The sequence below is a fragment of the Panulirus ornatus genome, chromosome 3, assembly GCF_036320965.1.
Source record: "Panulirus ornatus isolate Po-2019 chromosome 3, ASM3632096v1, whole genome shotgun sequence".
In the NCBI taxonomy this organism is placed as follows: Eukaryota; Metazoa; Arthropoda; class Malacostraca; order Decapoda; family Palinuridae; genus Panulirus; species Panulirus ornatus.
In genome coordinates, this window is record NC_092226.1 from 7,938,732 (window position 1) to 7,953,601 (window position 14,870).

Below are 14,870 nucleotides of genomic sequence, written 5' to 3' on the forward strand. Positions count from 1 at the left end.
CCTGTCTGTCTCTCTGTCTCTCTGGTATCCGTCGTGAAGATGTGGTGTGATGTGGCAGGACAGAAATGGTATTTTGGTACGGTATTGGATTGGGGATTTTATGCAGTTGTCGGGAGTGTCTTTTGTGTGGATGTAGAGATTTTATTTTGTGTGGATGTGACGAGGATTTTTGTAGAGGTGGAGTGTATTTTGTGTAGATGCTAAGTTTATTATTTTTCTTTTTTCTCTTTTAATGCTTTGCTAAGACGGCACGGGTAATTGAGATCCTAATCAAGGCCATCCCAATCCATACACACACACACACACACACACACACCTCGACCAGTCCCTAGTAGTGGATGAACAGCTCGGTTGGCTGTGGACCGACTGCCGCAAATCGAACCTCTGCGCTCGATCCTGCGCAGCCCGTGATTGCGTTAGGAACGCTAACCCCTACGTCGCGGAAATTGGCTGAACGTTTCCCAATCCATGAAATTAAAGGCGATTATAATTTTTCCCAGCAGATCGTCTGTTTCCTCTTCACTTCTCCCTAAGTGGAGCTCTGGTGACAGGTTAGGCACACTGTCGACCCCCTGATCCCATATCACACGCAGATTCCCACAGCTTACTTCCTGGTGTACAGTGCTCGTATGTGGAGACATTCACACTGTACCATCATCCGCATTACATTAACACCGACTGAACGCCTGTCAACCATGTAATCAGACCAACTTTCGAGTTTGTCTAGGTCCCCTTGTGAATTGATGCAGTCCTCACTACCTTGGCATCATCAGCAAACATATTCACGTCTGAGTTTTCACATTCTCTGATAAGTCATTTTCATAGCTCAAGAAGAGCAAAGGTCCCAGGATATAGCCCTGTGGTACGCCACCTGTGAGCCCAACCCACATCGAGAAGGCTCCTTTGACATGACTCAGTTCTTTATTTCCTTCCTCCCTTACTGATGCCTTAACCATTCAACGTCTTTACCATCCTGCTATGTGGTAGTGTTCAACATTATCCATGGCAGTCTAAGAACAACACAAACCGCCTAACCTTCTCATATGTCTAAAATGGAGTTTACTCTCTCGTAGAAATCTAAGAGGTTAGTTAGATTAAAAGTGTTATCTAAATCTGTTTAGTTTTCATTTAAATAGTTTTTCATTCTTAAGCAGTCATCTATTTTGCTTTCTGTTAATCTTTACCTTTATCATTCTATTGTCCACACCCATCAGAGAGACCAGTTTGCAGTGCACGGCCAAATCGTATTATAATCTGGCTCTGATGACTTATTGGTACAGTACAGGGGAGGGAGTATGACAACACGGCTCGTGGGATCTCTTCATAGATTCCCAATTAGTGATTGGGACGTGCAGGAAGGTCTAACTATCTCCTGCATATTCTCTCCCGTCATACAGCTTCTTGAATATCTGTGTGATGATGTCTGCATTTACCTTATCTTCATCAACTTCACCCCATTGGTATAACAGTACCTCCCTCACATCTTCATCAACAAATATCTTTCATTGTGTCATGTTACGTTCTCTGGTTGCTCCCTCCTTACATCTTTCGAAGAATTGTTCGCTGTCTACGTTATCAATCCGCTTTAAAAAAAAAACATAAGGGCTGTATTCAGGTCACCCCTCACTCTTCTCTCTGCCAAAGAGGGCAAATTTAAGCCCTCTAGCTTTCCCATTTCATGCAGCTTTGAAATATTTCAATTGTGCCCTGATTCTAACTACACACACACACACACACACACACACACGCGCACACACACACACACACACACACACACACACACACACACACACTCACACACTCTCTCTCTCTCTCTCTCTCTCTCTCTCTCTCTCTCTCTCTATATATATATATATATATATATATATATATATATATATATATATATATATATATATATATATTCATATATACATTCCTATGACATGGAGACACAAGTATCCGCTTGAAGGCAACGAGAAAGCATACTATTGTAGTTCTTCGATACACAGACACACGATAGTGTGTATATGTACATACATAAATATACTTTTATGTGTACTTACACTGAAATGTAGTGAGACACATAGTATGTCCACTGCTTTACATATATTGACATATACATTTATGAATGTACATCAATGAACAGAAAACTACAGACGCAGTCTGGCTTCAACAATGATATCGAGTTATCAGTCTCACATCAAGAAGAAAAAAATGAATTAGCTACCCCACCTCTGTTGACTCAGAGTCTAATGAAATATGACTGCGAGTGATTCGAAGCGTTTGAAGTCTGACATTTGAATGATAATCAAGTTCAGACCCAACACGACCAATCGGTTGAATGATGTTTTTTGACAAACGTGCATATTCTGCAATCGCGAACAAAAGTATTGCGAAGCGGGTTCAAGATCCGTAAATCCGGTACCACGTACCACATGTCTGCTCGAAGCCGTACCGAACCCTCTGTCTCGAGGGTTCAGATAAAGAGCTTGGTCCTGCTGTGTTAACACGTGTCGTGTACTGATGGTCTCTTGGCGTCTGGTCGAAACTGTTTCGAGGCTTGTCTCGAGGGTTCAGATAAAAGAGTTTGGTACTGCTTTGTTAACACGTGTCGCGTACTGATAGTCCCTTGTCCTCTGGTCGAAACTGTACAGAAGCTTTTGTCTCTAACTGTCTTGTAGCCTCCTGTGGTACACGCCTGGATGAAGCAGTACCGAAACCTTTGTCTTAAGTGGACGAGACAGAGGTGTTCGGTACTGTCTCGTTTGGGCGTGTCGCAGGAATATTTGCCTGCGCCAGTAGCATCCCGCAGACGTTATCTTTGTAAGGACAACTGTAGACAGCTTCCAGAGGATTTCCTTTAAGAACGATACTTGCATATGTATACCACAAATCTGTAAATCCGGATAGATTGTCCATTCGTTGATATATATATAAGTATTTACGTAAACACCGAGACTCTCAGAGAACGGGAAATACAAAATAACTAACTTTTTAGGATTTCTTTTTTTTTCTATTTTGATATGAACCTTCGGGTCTTAGAGAAGTTTGAAGTTGGTTAAGCAACGAGGGATAAAACAAGACATTTGGAACTCCACATGGCTAAATCAATGACAGATGTCGGGTGTTGGGGCAATGGTGGCGAGAATTGTACATTATTGTACATCTTGTCCTTTTGTGTATACTTTGTGCTGTCATGTATAACCTGTACACTTGTGTACACCTTGTTATGTACACCTTGTACTATTACGTACACCTTGTACAGTTAAGTATACTTTGTACTAATATGTGCAACTTGTCCAGTTATGTACACCTTATACTGCTATGTACATCTTGTCTGTTGTGTATCGCTGTGTACAAAGTTTACTGATGTGTACACCTTGTACTCCTGTGTACACCTTGTAGAGTTGCACAAACCCCTTTAATCGGGCTCCTACAGCTTCAAGGCAGCACTACAATCAGTAGCAGGGAAATGGTGGACTACTTTGTAGTGAGAGGTTCCTAGCCGAGATACAGATTCGTTGAAAGTGACATTACGCTCTTGGCGTACCCTCATGCAGGCGGAGTCCGGTAACACCCACCAAGGAACTTCACACTCCGAAGGAATTCATCATCGCCCCGCTACTGGAAGCAGCGCAAGCCTCCGGAAGGGAGGTCCTGGGTGACACCCAGACCCTTTTCTTACAAAGAGGTCCTTGGGGTGATTATACATAGATAAATACATACGTGAATAGACCATTGTTCGTTCCTGGGCTGTTTGGAATAGTGGAGGATGTCAAGGATCTCCCACAACACTGTGGCAGGAAGACATGGAATAATTCAAAGAGAAAATCCTTTTATCTTTCAGTGTAACTATGGAGGCGCAAGTACTAGCCATCCTGGACTGGAATATCTTACTGTCTCTTCTGTAATATCTTTCTATGTAACTAGGCGAAAGTACTTGCCATCCTGGACTTGAAGTGGAATATCTTCTTGTCTTTTCTTGAATATCTTTCTATGTAACCAATGAGGCGCAAGTACTAGCCATCCTGGACTTGAAGTGGAATATCTTATCGTCTTTCCTTGAACGTATCTATGGTATACTGCTCAAAGAACCACTCTGATTGGTAAATCATTTCATACGTTAACAATCCTGTTGGAGACAAGGCCCTTCGCCTCGTTCGAGGCAAAAGCTTTGCCTATGAAGTTAGTAATCATTACTAAGACTGAAATCAGAGGAATCAAGACTCAAGAAACAGGTTAGATGGAAATGTTCGAAGCCTTTGATTACAGTGATCGCCTCACAGTCTTCTCTCTTCTAAGCTGAATATATTCAAGTCGTTTCATCGGCTAAATTAGGATTTGTTTCTCGGTTCAAAATCAACTTAGTAACTCAGAGCTACGTACCTTAAGGGGCTTTACTGTCTTACCCAAAGGATGCATCATTATCCTTAAGGATCGCACCGTCGTCCTCAAGGTCCGTACCGTCTTCTTCATGGATCGTACCGTTGATCTCAAGGGTCGTAACGTTGACCTCAAGGGTCGTAACGTTGACCTCAAAGTCCGCACCGTTAATCTCAAGGATCGTACCGTTGACCTCAAGGGTCGTACCGTTGACCTCAAGGGTCGTAGCGTATTCTGTTTCTGGCTTTTTCCAAGAATGGTGATCAGAATTGAACATAATAATCAAGATGGTGACGCACCAGTGAACTGTAAGAGACGATGATGATTTCCTTATACTGAAATTCGAAAGCCTTTCCTTTGCCATGAATCTAAGAATTTTGTTCTCCCTTTTTTTCCTGCTTTTGTGAAATGCTTACTTGGTTTTAGGTCTCTAGAGATTATCACATCCATTTATTTCTCATTTATCTCTTGTAGCTCGACAAAATTCATATTTGCTATGCTTTTTCAGTTTTTACCACAGATGCGTAAGACTTTACATTTGTGTATATCAACATCCATTCGCCACCTATGAACCCAGTCAGTCCGTTCATCCCAGTCAGGTTGAAGCTGCAACACCATCAATACCTGAGGTTGATTCATATCTCATCTTCGTAATGTCTTCGAATTTCGATATCTTACAATGGCTGTTTATTATTAGTATCATTAATAAATATGAGAAAGAGAACCGGTCCCAAAGAGCGACCCCTGTGGCACGCCACTTGTTACGTCCAACCATTCCAAGGCCGGAGCATTAATCCCTACTTTTTGTTCACGATCACTCAGCCGGGTTTCCACCTCACCGAAATAACACTACGTCGTCTATGTCATGTGAATCTTGCTTGTAAACGTTGATGCCGAACTGAATCGAACAGTTTTTGGAAATCTACGAAGATGATGAGCTAATTGGTGCCTTACAGTTCAGCACGCTGCTAACAATGAGTAACTATGGTTATGAATGTGGCTTCCGTATTGCTGAGAAAAAGCGGTTTGGCGTGAGCAGTTTGTGTTAGGCAATAACTCATTAAACAGCTCGATTTAGTGATTCTGAAGTTCATCCTATCTTACAGGACACAAACCCGCTATACATGAGTTCACATGGGAAAGAGAGACAACAGGAGGCCCGATCGTGAGAATGAGGTCTTGAAAGAGCTACTGTGTTTTGAATACGTCTCATTAGATTTAGAATAGAACTGTCTAATTATTTCAGATACATGTCGAAGCGTTAGGATATGTGAACTGTAAGGTTTTAATCTTGATGAGGGAATATTGTTTCTGCTTATCTCTATAAACGTCAAATGTTGAGGTATTTTAGGTAAAGTAGGATTGTCGGTGATATATAATTTTCTTAATCTTTTTTTTACTATCTATCATTTCACGATGGGTTTTACAGGATATCTATATCTTACTGAAGTACCATTTCTAGACCTGATCAGACGTTTGTGCTTTGTGCAGACGCTCATAACGTAAACATTATATGCATAACATCCTTTCGTTATAGACACTTTGTGTTGATGGTATACGTAATACCGAAACGTATGACGATACAAAACAAAGATGTTCGTTCAAGCTCTGCTGAGTCTTTTCATATCACTACTGTCATTTCCAAGCAATACACACACACACACACACACATATATATATATATATATATATATATATATATATATATATATATATATATATATATATATATATATATATATATATATATATATATATATATATATGTGTGTGTGTGTGTGTGTGTGTGTGTGTGTGTGTGTGTGTACATAACACACGCATGCCTCTGTGTCGGTGTCTGGTTTTTGCTTCATGTATGTTCACTGTGTGTATTCGTGCATTTCCCCCGTACATGAACATACGTTTCAGACTCAGTATAACTTTTGTGTAAAATGTGTACATATAAATGCCCTATGCATGGATGCAGTGTGTGTGTGTGTGTGTGTGTGTGTGTGTGTGTGTGTGTGTGTGTGTACGTATGACTAATGTGTCACCAGACAGATGATGCAGACACATTCTTAGCCATCCTTACGCTGGGTTTCGCCCTCCCTCCCTCTCTCTCTCTCTCTCCTCCTCGCACAGGAGAAGGGAGAGGCGGTAGGGAGGGAGTGGAGGGAGGGAGGGAGGCAAATGACAGTAATTTGAGTGATGGATCGAGGAGTTAGCTGGGCCTGGGGCTAGTGGCAGCCCAGCCTCTCCCAGAACCCTACCACTGTTGCATTAGTTTTCCCTAACTTCCTGTACTTTTCGTCTAAGTTCCCCGCCGTGTTATCCAGAGATCACCGTCCATCTGGTACCCCCGCGTCCCCGCTCCCCATCCTCCACCCCCGGGACGGTGTTATGTTCTCTCCTCGTACCTCTTGGGACGCCTTGTCTCCACACGACGTCTCGACGAAGGGCAGCAGAGGGGACAGGAATTCGATTCTCAGTCGGTATGACAGACTCCAAACGCCTCTGCCCATGGCCTCCCCTTCCTCAGATGAACAGCATCAGTCTGATAGCTCTCCAGTCATCTGTCTGGGACCTCAGAATCCCCAGGGATGATTTCGTATGAAGATCCCAGTCCCGTTAGCTGAAACCTGTCGGTTCACGAAGGAGGAGGAGGAGTAGGAGGAGAAGGAGGAGGTGGAGGAGTAGGAGGAGGAGGAGGTGAGGCCTCCAGCGGCATCAAGGTGGCTCGGGGTAACATCACACGTCTCCCAGATAAATGCTGGCAGTGTTAAGCCCCAGCACGACTCAACGCTGACTCTTCGCTGAGCTGAGAACGTTCACTGCAAGGCTCTTTCTTCCCCTGACGGCGAACCGTGAATGATCTTCGCTCCGCGTAGATCCTCATCTATTTCGAACCTTCTTCCTCCCTCTCTCTCTCTCTCTCTCTCTCTCTCTCTCTCTCTCTCTCTCTCTCTCTCTCTCTCTCCTCTCTCTCCCAGGCCACCACACTGGCCCAGCATCACGTAACATCGTCGCGTCGTTCCTGTTGCAACAGAAGAGGAGCAGCGATGCTCGGGGAGTTCAGGACGCGAGGTCGCTTCTGTTGCACGTTCGGCTGTGCGTTTAGCAACGGGTGCGCCCCCATCCCCCCGGTACTGGAGGTAGAAGGGCAGCGTCTGAGTACCTGATTAAAACGAATTCCTTCTTCATTCTTGCCTGTTGTTTTTACCCCTCCATGTGCGTCGGTTTCTTGTCTTCATTGTTTATCTGTGGAGGTTTGTGGGACTGTATGTGTGTGATTGCTATTTTGTATGTTGTGTGTTGCCCCGTCTCTTAACCTTATGTGTCTGTAATATATATATATATATATATATATATATATATATATATATATATATATATATATATATATATATATATATATATATATATATATAATGTTTTTACTCCTATATGTGTATAAACACTTAAACACCCTAGCCTAAGCCAGGTACCTAACTGTGCACAGGGAAGATGAAAGTTTGTGTGATTACAATTTGCGTGTTATGGGGAAGGAGTTCTACACTCGTGTTGCCTCGTCTATCTATGTATATTTCTGTGTCTCCGTTTGATATGTGTCTATCTGTTTCTCTAACTACCTCTAATGTTTCGAATGTGTTAAAAAGTGCCTATATATGCGTTTCTGAACACGTATAAAGATACTACGCATAGTGTCTTTGTATGTATTTGTATGTATAGATCACTCTGTTTACATGGAAAAGGAAGAACTACATTTACTGAAAAGATTCCTCCACCTACAATGTATCATAGCATTCAGACCATCTCACCATCATTACTACGAACATAATCATTGCCACATCGTAACTCTGATATGATCCCTTTTATTCGAGGTTTGCAATTATTTTTCCCTTTCCCAGTTGACTTCATTCACAGCAATGTTTTACTCCTGCCTAAACCCCCTCTCGTGGATCTTCTCTCTCTCTCTCTCTCTCTCTCTCTCTCTCTCTCTCTCTCTCTCTCTCTAGTTGGCCCACTGGGCTCGCGTAGGTGCTGGGCTTACAAAAAAAATAACTTTTTCATCTAGTCCTCCTGTCCTCATCTCTCCTGCAGCCTCCTTCGTAATGGATCCCTTCTACAGGCGGGTGATGGATAATACCCATCGAATGTCAGAGTCTCAAGAGAGTTCCCCTTCTCACTTGACCTGGCTGACCCTTTTAACCTTGTCCTCCCTCTCTCTCCCTCAGGTCAGGTCACCTCCTTTACCTGACTTCCTAAAGTCCTTCTTCTTTCCCTCATGTTAGGTCTTCCTTAAATGAACCCTTAAAGTCAGTTAGTTGTCCCTTAAACCTTCTTCCTCCTCTCTCCCTTAAGACAGGTCTCCCTTACTTAACCCCCTGAGAGTCAGATAGCTGACCCCTAAACCTTGCCAGTTCCCTTTCCCTTAAGTCAGGACCCCTTTACTTGACCCATAACCTTGCCATTCCTCTCCCCCTTGAGTCAAGTCCTCACCTCCCGCACTTATCCCCCTTTAAAGTCATCTGGCTGACCCTTAACCTTCTCTCTTTTCTTCTCCTCCTTCAGGTCAGTTCCTGTCGGAGGTGGAGAGGCACGAGGACGCGGCCGACCACTACGTCAAGGCGGCCCAGCTGGCTCCCTCGGAGTACGAGATCGTCTTCAACGCGGCCAACACACTCCGCCAGGCGGGGAGGAACAAGCAGGCGGAGGAGTACTACCGTCTCGCTGTTCACCTCAGACCTCAGGTAGACTACGTTCCTGAATGGTGGGTTCACCTCAGACCTCAGGTAGACCACGTTCCTGAATGGTGGGTTGTCTTGGTGGGTCGCAAGCCTCATGAGTGGGTTGTTTGTGGTGGGTTATGACCCTTATTGGTGTGGGTGGTTGTTTTTGGCCACGAACCTCATTGTTAAGTTGCTAGGAAGTTATAGAAATAATTGGTGGATTTTGTGTAAGTTACAAACCTCATTGGTTGGTTGTTAGTATAGGTTACGAACCTCAGTGGTGGGTTGATAGTAAGCTATTAACCTCATTGGTGGGTTGTTAGTTGGTCAAGAACGTGATCAGTAGGTTGTTAGTAAGTCACGAACCTCAGTGGTAAGTTGTCAGTCGTTTAGGAACCTCATAGTTGGAGTTGCTGGTAAGTTACAAACCACCCACCCACTGGTGGGTTGTTAGAAAGTTACTAACCTCATTAGGGGGTTCTTTGTAAGTGATGAACCTTATTGAAGGATTTTTTTGGGTATGTTACAAACCTCATAAATGGGTTGTGGGTCACAAACCTCATCACTGGGGTTCATATAGACCGTAAGCCTCTCTGATGGGGACTTAGGTGTACAGAAGATTTTAACATGAGGGGTTGTTAGGAAGCCATGACCTTCCTAGAGGTAGTCAACAAACCTCATTGATTAGGTGTTGGAAAGTCAAAATCGGCTCAAAAAAAAAAGGGTCAACTTTATAAGCTGATAACATCATGGGTTATGGAAGGTAAGAAGGTCATTTAGTTACAACATGGAGGACATACAACCACAGAATATTGTCATATCATCTCTCTCACTATACAGTAATACAGTAATACAGCATATACAATGCATGCATTAGATATAGGATTCTATATTTGTTATCTCTACCTCTTTCTATACCACCTAATCTCCCCGACTTGACACATACTGCTATCTCTTATCTGAGACTGGTAATATCAGTACTTGTGTTTTGTCCCAGGAGGCGACCTCACACATGAACCTGGGCGCCATGCTTCACGTGAACGGCAAGCTACTGGAGGCGGAGTCCAGCTACCTGGAAGCGCTGAGGCTGAAGCCCGACGATTCCATCACCAGGACCAACCTGCAGAAGCTCCGTCACTTGCTGGCCAAGAAGGGCATCAGTCCTTCCAGATAGCCCGGAGCCCTCCACGTCCGCGAGTCCAGGGAGCACTTGTGGCTCTCCCCGAACAAGGGGCGTGTCTCTGGGGCGTGCCACGGAGGCGTGGTCCTTAGGATCCGTCACATGGAACATTTCCAGTACTCGAGGCATCCAGCATCAGAGATCCTAATGGGGAACGCCTGTGCTCCCGTCTCTTCGTGGCTTCCAGGAGGCGACTGCGGCCATCTGTGAGGACCAGAAGCACAAGGAGGTGCCATCGGGTGTCGCCCGCTCACTCCACCGTGCAGCTCACCAAAACACAATGCTCAATTTCTTCCACGTCTTCCAGTTGTCCTCGGAGAGCGGCGCCTACCAAAAAAAACCCAGTGAGAAGATAGCGGTCATGAGCCTCGGCAGGTGGCTCAAGAGGAGAGTTCAAACCTCCAGGACAGGAATGGAGAACCTCCGTGAGACGCTGAGTCTGGATCATAACAGCTGATCTAGTCACAGTTCAGACAAGGAGCAAACGACTTCCAGGCGACCGTTCCAGCGGGACAAAGAGAGGAGGCATTCGGCACCTCAGGTGTGCCGGGGACTCTGCTCACCAATTCCATCTGGGGCGCCGTTGTCGCCCCTCTGGCTAAAAGGCGCCTCCGAACCTGCCCTCCGTCAGGAGCTTAATTACACTGGAGTCCGCGGGACAGCAGAAGGTGTTGTGAACAACATCCAAACTTGTGTTGAGAATTTTGGAAAGCATATCTGAACTAGCTTTTGAGTCCCATTTATAAATCCACTATTTTCTCTTATGTGAACGAATGTAGAATATAAACTATTTTCATGTAAAAAAAAACTAAGCTAAACTCAGTGGTGAGTATAACGCTCTTAGATATATTTTTCCTAACACCTTCAGTGTCTGAACGAAAAGAAAGGGACTTTTTCTCTCATCTGTTTGAAATCCTTGTTGCATGTGCTGGCCAGATCATCTCGACGCCTTCAAAGAATGAATGGAAACCTAATGAAGTTCTATTCTGGCGAGGTCTCAGGCCCAGGGATGTGTATGTGCGTGTCTGTGTGTCAGAGAATTCCAGACCTCCTCCTGATGGGGGGTCTTGGGCTTCAGTCGTGCCTTAGGGCGTCTCGACGGACGCCTCTGGAACACAATTTTTTTATACATAGTCCAGGTTGTAGTATATTTGTTATATTGTTTATTTAAAGTCTTTTGTTTTATCTTTAGAACCCTTAAGACTTTGTCGGATCATAATGGTCGGCGTCCAGAATCTTTAAAGGGACGATGGTATTACTCCCCCCCTAGTGCCAAAACTAGAACTATCAGAGCCAAACTTGTGCCAAAATTTCCCCCGACCGTCTCCCAGGCCTCAACCTCCCTCTTGCCTATATTTCTCGACGCTTTCCTCCTCCCCGCGAAAAACAACACTCTTCCTCACCCTTCTCTCTATCCTTTTCCTTAAAGAGTCGTCGTCGTCGTCCTCCTCCTCTTCCACATCCTCACTCTTTTCCCCCTCTTCTTCCTTCGCCTCATCCTTTTAACTTCGGACATCTCCTCTTCCTTACTATTAACATTTACCATCACTTGATCATTAAACCCAGATTTCGTCTCCCTTGCTCCCAGCCACAGGCCTCCTTCCCTCTTTCTGTCTCTCTGTATCTCGCTGTCAATATCCTTAGTTCTAACCCTTGCAGGCAGAGGTGTTGATGGTCTGGGAGGCAGACATAGCCTTCATTAAGGACTTCATGTCCAGCCAAGAATCTTATCAGTGATGATAAAGCCGTCAGTCAATTAGTGACGTAGAGAAAAAAAAAAAATAGAACAAAAAAGAAAGAAAGGCAAAATGAATTTCAAATTCCTCTCTTTTATTGATCAATCAAGGGTGTATATATATATATATATATATATACATATACATATATATATATATATATAGCGACCAATCATCTTTATAATCAGTGATCGATCGAGTCTTTTGATGATTTCTCGTATCCATAGATATGTTCCTTAACATATGAGAATTTTAATCTTTTTTTTTTGTCCTCAGTTGAACGAGTACTGTGATTATACAAATCTGTGTATATATGTGTGTGTGTGTGTGTGTGTGTGTGTGTGTGTGTGTGTGGGTGTGTGTGTGTGTGTGTGGAGTTTGCTTGTGCATAATCATACGCATATGTATGATTCTTATACATAGTTGTAGAAAAAGAAAAAAGGGAAAGTCTCACGTCTCTGCTTCCACTGTGTCACATATGTGTATGTTATCCTAATGGTATGCATATGTATAGGTCTTCCCAGCGGTACACATGCGTATGTTTTCATAGTTGTATATACATGCGTATGTATATTGTGAGTGGTACATATACATACGTTTTCAGCGGTATATATATATATATATATATATATATATATATATATATATATATATATATATATATATATATATATATATATATATATATGTATATATATATATATATATATATATATATATATATATATATATATATATATATATATATATATATATATATATATATATATATATATATTGTTAATGATACCCATATGTGTGGTTTTACTGTTACATGTATGCATGTATATGTATTGTACTGTATGCTCCTTGTTTTTATCTGCGATGTATTTAGTGATATTATCCATTTTATTTATTCACTGTATCGAAAGACACTGACTGCCGGCGCTCACCGTTTTAACGCGTCGGCGCGGAGAGTTCATTCAATCTCAAATGTGTTGTTCAATCCCGTTTCTCCTCGAACTCTTTTTGAGTAGCTGCGCTTACAACTGGCGCCCTGGGTTATTTGCTCGACGTAGCTTAAGAAAGATTAACTTCTAATTCGCACCATTGAGGAAACAGTATCTGAACCTCCATGTTAAGTTACTTCATGAATCTAGAACGTCGTTTTAAGGGACGATTTAAGGAAATCTCATTTAAGGAATCACCCATTTTTTGTTTTGTAAAGACTAAAGTCGGCCCAGTTGTAAGTGGCATCTCGATCCTATATAAATCAGGTAGATTCTGAACCTCCAAGAATCTTGTAGGGATATACAAACAACCCCCCCCTCCCCCCCAACCCTCCCTTTCCCCCTCCCCTCCTCCTTCCCTCACTTTGCCCTCCCTCCCTCCCTCCCTCACTTTGCCCTCCCTCCCTCCCTTACGTTTCAGAGCAGTGTTGAGTATTATTGTAGTACTATAAACTGTGATCATAGAAACAGGCCGGCGCGCCCCATTCTTGTCAATCTAAGGCAGTGAAAGTCGCGGAGGTACTTGACATAAATATGTTCTACTTGTGGCGTCTGGGAAAGGATTGGTGACGTCACTTACGGCGTCTCAGGGATAGACGAGAAAGTTCGCCAACGGGTTGAAAAGCCCTTTTAAGAACTGTGGATACTATGTAATAGCTATTGGAAATGGTTCTTAGTGCGTTTTCCTCGCCACAACCGTGTATATAGAGCCTTTGAGGAAGGTGGAGCGCCCGGCCGCCTTTACGTGGCCAGAATGTCCAAATGGGGTTCACTATGTGGCTCTCTCTCTCTCTCTCTCTCTCCTTGTCTTTGGTTCCTTCAACGCCATAAGACAACCAGACCCACACTGCCATTCGCCTTCTGAATTTTGATTATGTAACCATTTATATCTTGCTTAGGAAGCATCAGGTTGATGTTGATAAAACGATTCGTTTATAAAAAAGACAAAAAATGATATTATGAAATATCTGTTCGTCGCAGTGTTGGGGTAGAAAAAGAGGGTCATATGGAGGCCGCTTGTGGAAACGGCTGGTCTTCAGTAGTCTTGGTAATAGAAAAAAAAAGAAATAGAAACAGCACTCAGAATTAATCAACAACCACAAGTAAACAGCATTCAGAGAGACAGAAGGAAAAAAAAGAAAGAAAGAAAGAAACAGGAAAAAGAATTTAAAACGCCACCCTTCCAGATTAGAAATATGACAAATCATTTCAAAAACATTTTCGGAAACAGCACGACACACGAAGTGATCTGGACGAACCATAGAGTCTCATTGACCACAACCAGTCACATCAACAGCAAACAACAACCTCTCATAACTGTGTTATATTTAGTGTAGTTTTGTCAGTCAAAAACCCCCCCCAAAAAATATTGGATGTCAGTTATATTAATCTGTTGGTTACTCAGTCATCATCCAACTATATGTGTGGTATACTTATATTTATGTGCAATATTTGTTTTGTTTTGTGTAAGGTGATGCAAGATAGTCGACTGTATTTGTGTTATCTTTTTTTTTTGTTTCTTTAGCTGGTTATGAGTTGACATCAGCTGATGTCACTGTTATGAATTGACGTCCCTAGATCAGCTGATGTCTGATGTTACTGTTACCAGATGATGTCATTGTTGAACATCTTTTGATATCACTGTAGCGAACTGAGGGCCACTGCATCACAGCATGACTGTATCCCTAACAGGTGATGTCACTGTATCTGCAGCAGACGTAACCCCAACCCTCCCATCTCATTCCAATGCAGCTGATAATTGAATCACAGCTGATTGAGGCCCTCAGAAGAGCCCGGTGATGTGTGTGGGAGCGGTGAAAAAGAAAAGAAAAATACATGAAATAGAAAAAAAGGAACTATATTGAGAGACCGAGGTAATCCAGGTTTAGCC

At 43.0% G+C, this 14,870-nt stretch overlaps 1 protein-coding gene across 3 annotated transcripts in view; it reads left to right on the forward strand.

Moving 5' to 3' along the window:
- Tmtc2 (Transmembrane O-mannosyltransferase targeting cadherins 2) overlaps window positions 1-12,383 on the forward strand; it is a 323,100-nt gene extending 310,717 nt beyond the window's left edge. For 2 of the 3 annotated variants that reach the window (XM_071683297.1, XM_071683315.1), the window contains exons 10-11: window positions 8,917-9,095; window positions 10,072-12,383. In XM_071683297.1, coding sequence (XP_071539398.1) covers window positions 8,917-9,095; window positions 10,072-10,248 — 356 coding nt within the window. In that variant the 3' untranslated portion in view covers window positions 10,249-12,383. The remainder of the gene's footprint in view (window positions 1-8,916; window positions 9,096-10,071) is intronic. The other variant, XM_071683306.1, reaches the window with a different exon arrangement.
- Window positions 12,384-14,870: the final 2,487 nt, after the last annotated feature.